General features: G+C 34.2%; 1 protein-coding gene across 1 annotated transcript; it reads right to left on the bottom strand.

Annotated features, from left to right (window-relative positions):
• Positions 1–3,634: 3,634 nt before the first annotated feature.
• Positions 3,635–9,577, bottom strand: LOC125218199 (UDP-sugar pyrophosphorylase-like). The gene is made up of 17 exons (XM_048119823.2): positions 9,392–9,577; positions 9,210–9,314; positions 8,669–8,785; positions 8,254–8,394; positions 7,927–8,026; positions 7,568–7,695; positions 7,415–7,486; positions 7,252–7,316; positions 7,099–7,159; positions 6,885–7,002; positions 6,123–6,247; positions 5,869–5,945; positions 5,342–5,447; positions 5,172–5,231; positions 4,919–4,999; positions 4,072–4,311; positions 3,635–4,002 (listed from the first exon to the last, which is right to left on the bottom strand). The coding sequence occupies exons 1-17, from the start codon at positions 9,494–9,496 to the stop codon at positions 3,835–3,837; spliced, it is 1,869 nt and encodes a 622-aa protein (XP_047975780.2). The 5' UTR covers positions 9,497–9,577; the 3' UTR covers positions 3,635–3,834.
• Between the last annotated feature and the right edge of the window lie 1,325 nt (positions 9,578–10,902).

Below are 10,902 nucleotides of genomic sequence, written 5' to 3'. Positions count from 1 at the left end.
GGAGAGTATAAACTATAAACTTTTCATAATGTATTTGAAACTTATTCTCTAAAATTATAAAAGAATACATTTATTATATATTAAAATTTTAAGTTAGCCTGCATAAAATTATTTATTCCAAGATGAACATTATTTGACCAAGTTTTCTTATTAGTAAATTTGAGAATACAAATAATGGGAATGATATGCTATATACTTTATCCACGTGAGCTCCTTATGTGAACAACACTCTTGTTTGATGCATGTTTAACGTTGTTCGTTTCGATTAATAGTATTTAGTTTGTTTCTAATATATTAAAAAATGTAATTGAAATTTTTAATTTCACAAAATTCATAAAAATTAAAGCCCGATTTGCTCGATTTTTCTATATATTCAAATAAATTAATAAAATAACAAATCATCAAGCTTTGAATTTTATGAATTTTGTGGAAATAAAATTTTCGATAACATTTTTAATGTATTAGAATCAAACTAAATATATAAATCAAAGCGAACAATGGTAAATGTACGTCAAACGAGAGTGGTGTTCCCCTAAGGAGCTCACATAAGGTATGTAGCTTGTCATTCCTCGTATGATACAAATCTAATACTTCCTTCGTCCCACAAGAATATGTACTATTTCCTTTTTAGTCCATCACACAAGAATATGCACTTTCTAATTCTGGTAATTTTTTCCTCTCTAAAACGGTGGGACATTCTCCACTGACAATACTTTAATTATCTTTTCTCTCTATATCACTTTTACTTTACCAATTTTGCATTAAATTTCGTGCCGAACTAAAATGTATATTCTTTGGGGACCGAGGGAGTAATAATTTTTATATCTACTAGTTGAGTTAATATAATATGAATATGTGTGCGTAAACATAAATGTATCCCTATTTGTAATATATTAAAACTATTTAATAAAATCAATAGAGAATTTGCTAACAGATGGAGAACAATAAAAGTTTTGAATGAATCTCAAATCCCCTCTCAATCTCAAGATTGAATAGTACTACAGGGTTTACCATTTCATATGTACTCCTAACTATGTCAAATTAGGCCTCCCTTCCTCCAAAGAAAACTGTATTAAATTAGGCTAAAAATGAAATAAAATAAAATAAAAAATTAAAATAGGGAGTACTTAGATTGTTAAGTGGGCGGCACGCCGTCGAATAAGTAATGTAAATTGACGAGAGGCAGAATCTAGAGGATCCGATGTTGCCTAAATACATGGTTTGGACTAATGGAAGATTCTAAGAAAGTTCTCAAGTCAACATGGATTCTGTTCCATACAAATTACAAAGAGAGAGAACCTGCTGAATGATAATTAATGAGAAACTTCATCAACGGTCTACAAAATAGTTCAAGTTACAATCCAACGCTCTCTAATAATGTCATTGGCACACCTAATAAAAAAAGGTATAATAAAAAAAAGCTTATGTCAGGCTAACGACTTTAACTGCCAATCCATTTATTGTGTTGCGACCTACAAAATCTCTCACGCGGAATCCAAAATTATTAGAATCTATGCTCAATTTATTGAAAATTCACCAGATTTTTATTAATAAAACAAAACAATAATTATATTCAACTTTTAAGAGTAGATAATCTTTCTCGTGTTTGAATGATATGAAATTACTCAATACTCCATCCTTTTACTTGAGTCGTATTCCATTTTGGGTTGTCCCAAGTTACTTGAGTCATTTCTCTTTTTAGCTAAAAACAATAATTATAGTCATACTTATTTTATTCTTCCTTTTACTTTACTCTCTCTTATCTCTATTACTTTATTATTTCTTCTACTTTATTTAACTCACTAAACACAACTTTCTTAAATCACGTGTCGAAAAGAAACGCTTCAAGTAATGTGGGATGGGGGGAGTATTAATTTGTTTATAGGAGAAGGCTAGTCTTGCAAAGTCAAGACTACGAGCATCCGCAATGGGGCGGATGTCCCGCGGATGTCCCGGTGGACATCCCAAAAACACCTCCTGCCACGTCATAAGGATATCCCACTGCACTATCACGTCATAAGGACATCCCATTTCACAATAGCAGACATCCTCAAGGACATCCCGGCGGATATTCACAAATATGCAATTTATGGAATTAAAATTTCGACACGAATACGGAGAAAATGCAACAATTTTATTTTTTTAAAAAAAGCATACATATTTAAATTAAAAAAATACATAGTTCACCAAAAAAAAAATCATCCCAAACCAAAAAATGATTCAAACAAAGTTACATGTTATGCCTTGATATGTTTTTGTTTTAGGCCTTCATTTTCGACGATAATACATGCGTTAGAGTTTTTAAAAATATCGTATATATAGAGTTTGCAACGAGCCGTATATATAGAGTTTTAAAAAAAATAAAAAATCGGGACATCCGTCATGGCACCGCAATGGCAGACGTCACGACGGACATCCCGGCGAACGTCGCCGGAAGGCCGCAGATACCTCACATCTGCGGTGGACGTCCGCATCCGCCTCTCTCGACCTAATGGCGGATGTCCCACGCAGACATCCGGCACGCGGGTCCGACGTCCGGCGGGAAGTCTGCCGTTGCGGATGCCTCAGTCTATCTTCAATCCATCTTTAATTTTCTCCTACCACGTCATCAACCTATTTCACAGCCCATCTTCATTCCATCCCAGTATCTCTATATAATTCATTTTAATTGTTGAAGAAAACAACAAAAACGAAATACATTGAAGAAACAACAATAAATTCAAGCGCCTAAATTCTGAAAGGTCAACGAATTTAATCTCAAATTCTTAAAGAGCGCCAAATTGAGATCCAGATCTGAAATTAGTGGTTCGAATGATTTAGGGGGTTAATAAAAGTTAATATACTTTCATTTCTTTGGTAACAATTTAAAAATAGATGAAAGTATTGGTACTACTAACTTTACCTTTAATTATAATTTGTACTCCATCCGTCCTTTAATAATAGAAACCTTTTAATCAATAAATTTATAAAGTAATAAAGAGATAGAAAGAAATATGTATTATTAGAAAATGAATTCCACCTCATTAGAGATGCAGAAACCTTTTTAAATAGAAATATTTTATTTTTAGGAGATATACCAAAAAAGAAAGAGTTTCTGTTTTTAGAAAGAAGTATACTGCAAATAACATAACAATACATCTAATAACAAAATATTATATTGATACATATGGTTTATAACACATTTCAATCAAATGTACAGTATTAAACGTTAATCTGAAAGAATTATCATTATTCTTCATGTTGCTTTCCTACCAGTTTCAGGCCAAGAACATTGTCAAAATGTCACATTGCACGTTATATTGATAGTCCTACCAGTTTAAGGTTGTTTTGATTCATTAAGTTAAAATAAACTTCCAAGTCTTGAATTTTATTAATAAAACAAAAAAAAACTTCCAAGTCTTGAATTTCGAAAATCAAGGTCGAATTCAACAATAATCAATTAATCAAACTTGAAGACTTTTTAGATATTTAACTCTACTAGGAAATTCAATACAATGTAGAATTCTAACAAGAAAAATGAGTGAATCACAACTAGTAAACGAAATCAATCACAAACATCACGATTACGAAAGGAAATTTAGACTTTTTTTTAAACAAGTGGAGCAGAAATGTAAAGCACGCGAAAATGATGAAATATCACAGAAATCAGATCTAAACTACTGTTATTTTCTTCCATTATTCAATGTTCAGAACTCAGAAGCATGAAATGAATCATCAATAAATTGCAAGAGCCCCAATAAAGCAATAATTTTATTTGATATAATGTTACAAAAATCATACTCCATAAAGTAAGATTGAATCATGCAAGAAGTCGCCGACAGGCCTCTATTTATCTCAAGGGCTTAACGAATACTTTCCGGGCTCTTTGTATGTTTTCTCCAACTGCTCCTCTTTGATCATTTTGAAACCTCTGATCCTCACTTCTTCCGGCACTGAAGTATCCTTGAAATCGACTTTTTCAATGGTCCATCCCGCATTGTGCACGTTGCCTCCCACTTTAACCTGTTGAGAGAATGCCCGGTCAATAAGGGCTGCTGTTGTTGGCCATTGTCAGATTTACAGTTAACATACCTCAGCACCATCAGCAGCATCGATAATTAGAGCTCCATCCAAGGCAAGATCCTGGAGAACGATGTTTTGGCCCTTTAATGCAATGGTGGATCTTCCTGTAATGGAACAGTTTCCGTTGACTTTGCTTTTGATATCTGAGAATGTAAGCCCCCATTTAGGTTTCCATGCAATACGAGGCCATACGTCCACCTCCTGCCCGTTGAATATATCTTGAACTGGATCATCCACCTTGACACCAACCTGTTAATGGAACAACATGTTTAATTGCATCTCAAACAAAGCACTAGCAACGAGAAGAGCTTTAATTCTTTTGTTCAGTGGAGATATTTTATAGTTATGGGTGATGACAAATAGCAAATCCAGTTATGTATATAAGACATTGTTTTTGTCGGTATGTATACAAAATTAGAGAAAAAAATCTAACACGTAGTCTAATACAAGATGCAAGCAATCACATAAGTAAACTGATGTTCGATGTATTTTCAAGAAAAAACTGTTGTTGGACAGAGATATGCAAACCCAAACATCAAGATACACAACAAGCCATTGCTAGAAGGGTAAGGAAGAAAAGAAATACTACTTCATCAGTGAGAAGAGTCTAAAAGAACTAGAACGCTGGAATAAACATCTTTTTGAATCATAGTGTTCTGTGTCCTAAAAACACAAAATGATGTTTCAAAAACGTCAACAATGAGAAACAACGACCATCTGGTGAAAAAGTGATTCATTCATGGCGTAAGTTGTAAAGGAAAGAAGTTCTAAGGTATGCACTTTGTTACTACTATATAGTATAGGAAACAAGTTTACATATAAATCTTTGTATTTGTAGGAGTTTTCAGTATATTACCTTTCTCAAAATAAGGCTGTTTGCCCTATATATAGCCATCTCACCAGAAGTAGCACTGTGATATGGATTGCCTTTAGGTACCTGAAAAATACAAACACAAGATCCAAAAACAATTTCAAAAGGTTAAATATAGTATCATGCATGAAAAAACACCATATTTTGTACAAGCGTTTCTGCAAGGAAAAATCATTGAAGATAGACTAATAATTAGTAAAGAGAATTGAGGTCGATAACTACAAAAGTATAGTCATACCTTAGCGGCATCCTCGGGATTATTCTTGACAGGTGCATAAGCAAACCAAGCTTCCATTACCTGAGTTGTATAAACATGTATTCGCCTATTCAGCATAAAAAAAAGAACTTCCAGCAGAGGGCACACAGAACAAAGTTTAAATTTCAAGCCAAATTGGAATTTATGCTTACAGTAAATCCAACTCTAGCTGACGGTGGCAGAGTTTTAGGATAATCTTGCATCATACATTCAAGCCGAGTAGATGATTTGAAAGCAGTTTTAGTAGAATCTTTGTATCTGAAGCAGACAGTAAATCATTAGCAGTTCATAAACTAGGACAAGAATAAGTCATAGCAATTTCCATGCTTGGTGGATCACTATACCAGTCAAGGTAGTAATCCATTGTAGATAGACGAAGATCAAATTTCATTGATAAGACAACAGCATTCATGAGTCTCGTGGTCATTCATGAAAATTACTGATTCACTGAGCCCGACATAATGAAATAATCTGGTGAACTCATTTTAGATTATTTCATTTCTATTTTATCAGATGAAGCACACAAATGAGGTAGAAATTGCAATTTGGTAAGGCATAATTGCTACTAGCCCTAGAAGACATTAGATTTAATACTTGTAAATTAAGTTCACAAGACACCAGAAGGCCCCTCTAGAAGCAGAGAATAAATATAAAGGCATATAAGAGATGCATGGCTTACTTTGGATTGACGAACTCCTTAATAGAACCACCAGTTTTGGTAAGTTCTTCCAGATAAGGGCCAATTTCAAAAATCAACTGCATAAGAAAAGGTAAACCAAATATTCAGATTACTTGATATGCAAAGGTACATTATAATAGCCAATAGTGAAAACAGCATGATTTGATATGACTCATCACACTTCAAACTGCTAGATCATCTGAGATATTATAACAAGGATATGCTTAGTAGTCTTAGACGATGTATATCCATACTTGGTTTATGTTTCCTGGAAATGGAGAATATCCTGTTTCATTGTTCACATCACCATCAGGATACCCTGAAGCTCTCAGCAATGGATCAAGTTGATTGTATTCCACATTGATCACCATTGACCGCCCTGACCAAAATTTATGATCAATTTATCAATACTTGTATGAAGACATACTTGTATGTTAGTAATCAAAATTGAAGTGCTTGAGGCAGTCAAGTAATAATAAAGAGTGGCACAATCCTCTTCGCACTTATAAAGAGAGAACATTAGCTATTCGTTAGTAACAAAATTAAAACAGCCGTGATTTACAGAATAACAGAAGGTGAAGTAACAATGTTCTGTTATCAAAAGAGAATATAAAATAATAAACCATGGAACTATGCATCGATTCATTAAATTTCTACTTTCTCTTTTATATGATTAGTTGAGGCATTTTATCCACAATCTAAATCTACCATCTGGCATGTTTCAGCAGAACAGTTAAACAAAGAAAGCTGAGGTTTTGGCATTCCATTATGTGATATGTTAAGGAATTAAATCCACATAAAGAAAATTATCTCAATTAATGCTGAAGACAATCTGGAATCAAAAGCTCAGGAATATGAATAATGTGCGTGGTAGCTGGTAATATTTTGCGTATTCTTTAATTGGATGAAGTAGCCACAAAAAGAAGCTACAGAAAATTAATTCAGAATGCAATCATATACTGTAATATTTTTTTAGATATCACCCTGCACGAGCATACAATATCAAAATAGTGTACCATCTTTATGAGTGAGCCTAGTAATTCCTCCAATAGCTTCCTTAGCTTTCCGGGGAACTGCAAGAGAGTTGACATGGTACTCTTTGATGGCACTCACACCTAATGCAGATGGAATTGCCTGTAATGATATATCAGTAAAAGGAACTGATTAAGCAGGAAAATTAGCAACAATGATGAGAATAATAAGCAACAAATACTGATTTTTCAACAAAACCTTGAAAAGAAGACCATTTGTGTCTTGGAAAAATAAAACCCATTTCCGCCCAGCAGCAAGCCTGGAATGTAGAACAAAGGGTCAATCATTAGTAAAGATTTGAACATGGCGGCAAAAAAACACTAGTATCAAAACAAGAAATCCATGTCATACCATTCTTTAAGGAGACCACTTGAATAGAGAAGTGAATGAACATCACCATGACCATGAGGCTTTGTCTATAGAAAAGTTGGACAAAACACCAATGGTAATTACATTTCTGAAATAAGCTAATGCTACATTGATTTGGTTCATAAGATTGATATGCAAAAGACACCTGGATTTTGAACTTATTATTTGGATCCACAGCCAGCCTAGCATCATTATCATCTAAACAAGCAACTTTCTCCTGTAATATCCAAAGGAAGCACAAAAGTCAATTTGCAGCAGTTTAAAATTTACTGAAATTATAATCTCTCTCAGAAATCACCTGCTTCAGCAATTTTACTTGTGAAGGTTTCATCCCAAAATAAGCATTCTCCTCTAAAAGCTTTGTGGTACGCGAATGAGTATCATCAGATGTCATAATGGCCAAAGGAATTTCAGTTGGTCCTTCACCTACATATATAAGAAGGTAGATACAATTGAAAATGTATACGCTGATCATTAACAAAAGTAAATGGAAATTACTACTCGATAAGGTGTTTACGTGACAAATTTTCTGTATTAGGAAAAGAATCTAGTACTAGCAAATATCAACAGTACTAAGTTCTCTATAGTAGACGGAATAACCCAAAACTAATGCATATTGATCAACTACTTATGATGAGATATGATTCATATACAAACCTTGACCTAGCTTACAGCTCGCCTCTTGCAAGGCAAGAATAGATTCAATGTAGTGCTGTAAGAAACATATTCCTGTAGTCGATTCCAAAGGCAGAGCCACCTGCAAGGGGAAGAATAGCAAGAATAGTGATTGGTCAAATGAACTGAAGTTTATTACTATTTCCTTTCATGGCCACATCAAGTTTATTAATGAAATTACAGATGAGCACTACACCCAATTAATAACAACAAGTTCACAATGAGAACATGAAACAGATTGACTAACTCCAGAATCAGTTGCATAAATTGATGGATACGATTATTATACTACTTCCACCACTGTCTTACCTTTATACCATTATAGCCAAGACGCTCACCGAGCCCCCCAGCAACAAGTACGAATGCAGCCTTCCTTGCCTCACGGACACCCGCGTTCTCAAATTGAATGAAATTTTCATCACCGAAAGTCAAAATTTCCCCTGACGGTACCTATATTTTCCAAAAATTGGTGCTCGGCATGAGAAAACTTCAGTGAAGATACTGAAGACAATCCAACATGAAGTGATGGCATCTCTCAAGATTAAGTGATAAGCAGGTTGCTTTCTCAAAAAAACTGGAAGTTGGCTTGGAGGAAAGATATTTGAATCCAGTAAGGATTAAGAGTAATGAAAACAACAGGTTCATCTTAAATTCTAGAGAAAAATAAACTGAAAATGCATATGTAATCTCTTTAGCATATTAGTACAAGGAAAATCTAACTTACTGAAGGAGAAAATCCATCATAGGGGTTCTTTCCAGTCTTGGAATCTGCCAAAAGTTCCCGAGCAGTTGTGATGTAAGAGGCTAGGCCACCAGGGTAACTTGCATTAAGCCGAGAAACCTAGAAGATCATTAAAACACATAAGACTAAGTGCCAGAAAGTTTATCATAACCAACAACCATGAAAATATCAGATCTCATGAAGACATCAGTATTTTCTTTTCAAATAAGGAAATAAAAAAGAAGTTAAGACTTAACACACACCAGCATTCTAATGCACAGTGAAAAGATCAAATTTTGTTGTCTAATAGGAGTAGTACTTCAAAATCTGAATATCTTAGACAAAATAAAAATAAAAAATCGGCCACCAATCAATGTACGAGCCTTGAGTTCAAATCGCAGAAAGAATGAATTAGAAGCCGAATTGACGAAATCTGATGTCCACATTGGAGAAGAAGCACAAATTTGAAGCATACCAACACAAGTGAGTTGAAAATAAGTCAAAATTACAAAGGCGGAAAAAGCAATCAAAATAAGTAAGGAACCTGTTCGAAAAAGGCACGCTTGGCGTCATCGTCGACCCCGGGTTCGGGCCAATGCTGGAACAAGTGAGCCTGATTCAAATCCAGCAGCATCTTCGCCAACTCCACCTGCACACAGCATCAATAACCCACATCCACCACTAAATTAAGCCGTATAATTGAGCGATCCGGAGAGAAATGCCGACCTGTTGGGGCGAGAAGAGGGAGAGGTTGTTGTGGAGATTGGGGGCAGCAGAGGCCAAATCGTGAATGGAGAGTTTAGAAAGCGCATCCGCGGCGGCGGTGGCCATGACGTCAGATCACGGTGGGGATAAGTTGATGCGAAGACAAGTATGCTCAAACTAGTATTCTGCAATTCTACAGTTTGTATATAATATACACACACATATTGAAGATGGAGACTTAGTTATTGTTCGGATCGGGTTAGATTGGATCGGGTTGGATCACAATCACTTATTCTACAGTTTGTAAAAACTAATTTTGTGCATAAATAAACATATTAAGTCCTTTAAAAAAATCCAGTTTTTAGTATTTCTTAAGCATTTTATATTAAACATTATTGCTTATAAGATTGAATTTTACGTTTCATTCAGTTCTGGAGTTCATTTTCCTTTCTAAGTTTCATTTTTATTATGTTTGCTTTTATAATTTCTTTTGATTGTCAAACAGTTTGACACTTTGTTTCACGTCAGTACTGCTGTTTTAAGTTAGCAATTTAAGATCCCAATTATATTCTTTTTAATATGATCTCAATTAGAATTAAAGATTACTCAAAATGAGCATTCTACCAAAACATTGTTGAATTAATTATTTCTTATGTACATTTATCTACATCAAGAATATGACCTAAGACCAATATAGGAAAACATGAAGAAAAAAGGTCACGGGTCTTTACGTGAAAATGTACTTTATGATATTCAATTTTTTTAATTTATTATTGAATCTTACCATCTTACAAGTAACTTTTTTTTATATATAGTACAAATTTAGAATTTGGGTGAAACAACTAGCTGGCAATGGCATATTCCTTGGAATATATCCTGATTTACTTTGTAAACAACGTAATTTATTTGTTAGTCACCGTCTAATTTAAGGCGAAACAATTTAAAGATTGCTATAGCATATTTGGTAGGGGTGATAACTCATCTAGGAATGATATTTTTGTTTATGGATTTTTATCCTTAGAGGAATTATCATTCCTATCAAACATTAATAGTATTATTTATTGAGTTAAGTACAGACAAAATAAATTAGAAAAAGTGAGGTTTCTTTTCATAAATATGTCACTTTGAGTTGGATAACAAAAAAAAATATTCTCTCCATCTCATAGGAGTATTACTTAATTCATATTCTATTTCAAGTTATCCCAATTTAGTTGTCATTTTCTTATCGTTAAAAATTAAAATATCTCTGCTATTTTATTATTATTATTATATATTTTTTTTATTTAGCTCACTAAAGACAATTTTATAATGATGTGACGAAGGGACTATGTTACCTTGAATGAAACGGACCAAGTACTACTACTCCCTGCATTCCATTCTAAGAGCATCTCCAATGGTAGGCTAGCCACCGGCTAGCCGATTGACATGGCTAGCCGGTCGGCTAGCCGAACCATTGGAGTAGGCTAGCCGAATTTCGGCGAAAAATCGGCCAAGGCTAGCCGATTGCGTGTGGCTGGCCGATGCGCTGGCCG

This window comes from Salvia hispanica, chromosome 1 (genome assembly GCF_029641045.1).
Source record: "Salvia hispanica isolate PSC_SH4W2 chromosome 1, Shi_PSC_v1, whole genome shotgun sequence".
Classification (NCBI taxonomy): Eukaryota; Viridiplantae; Streptophyta; class Magnoliopsida; order Lamiales; family Lamiaceae; genus Salvia; species Salvia hispanica.
Note: the sequence above shows the minus strand (reverse complement) of the source record. Positions and strands in the feature narration are given on the sequence as shown.

What these genes read in the sequence shown, in the direction of transcription:
- LOC125218199 (XM_048119823.2), bottom strand. Translation starts at nt 9,496, where the DNA reads ATGGCCACCGCCGCCGCGGATGCGCTTTCTAAACTCTCCATTCACGAT. An exon ending in CAGCTAGAGTTGGATTTACT is followed by an intron (nt 5,232 to 5,341) that starts GTAAGCATAAAT and finishes TATACAACTCAG; the next exon opens with GTAATGGAAGCTTGGTTTGC. An exon ending in ATGCTGCTGATGGTGCTGAG is followed by an intron (nt 4,003 to 4,071) that starts GTATGTTAACTG and finishes TTCTCTCAACAG; the next exon opens with GTTAAAGTGGGAGGCAACGT.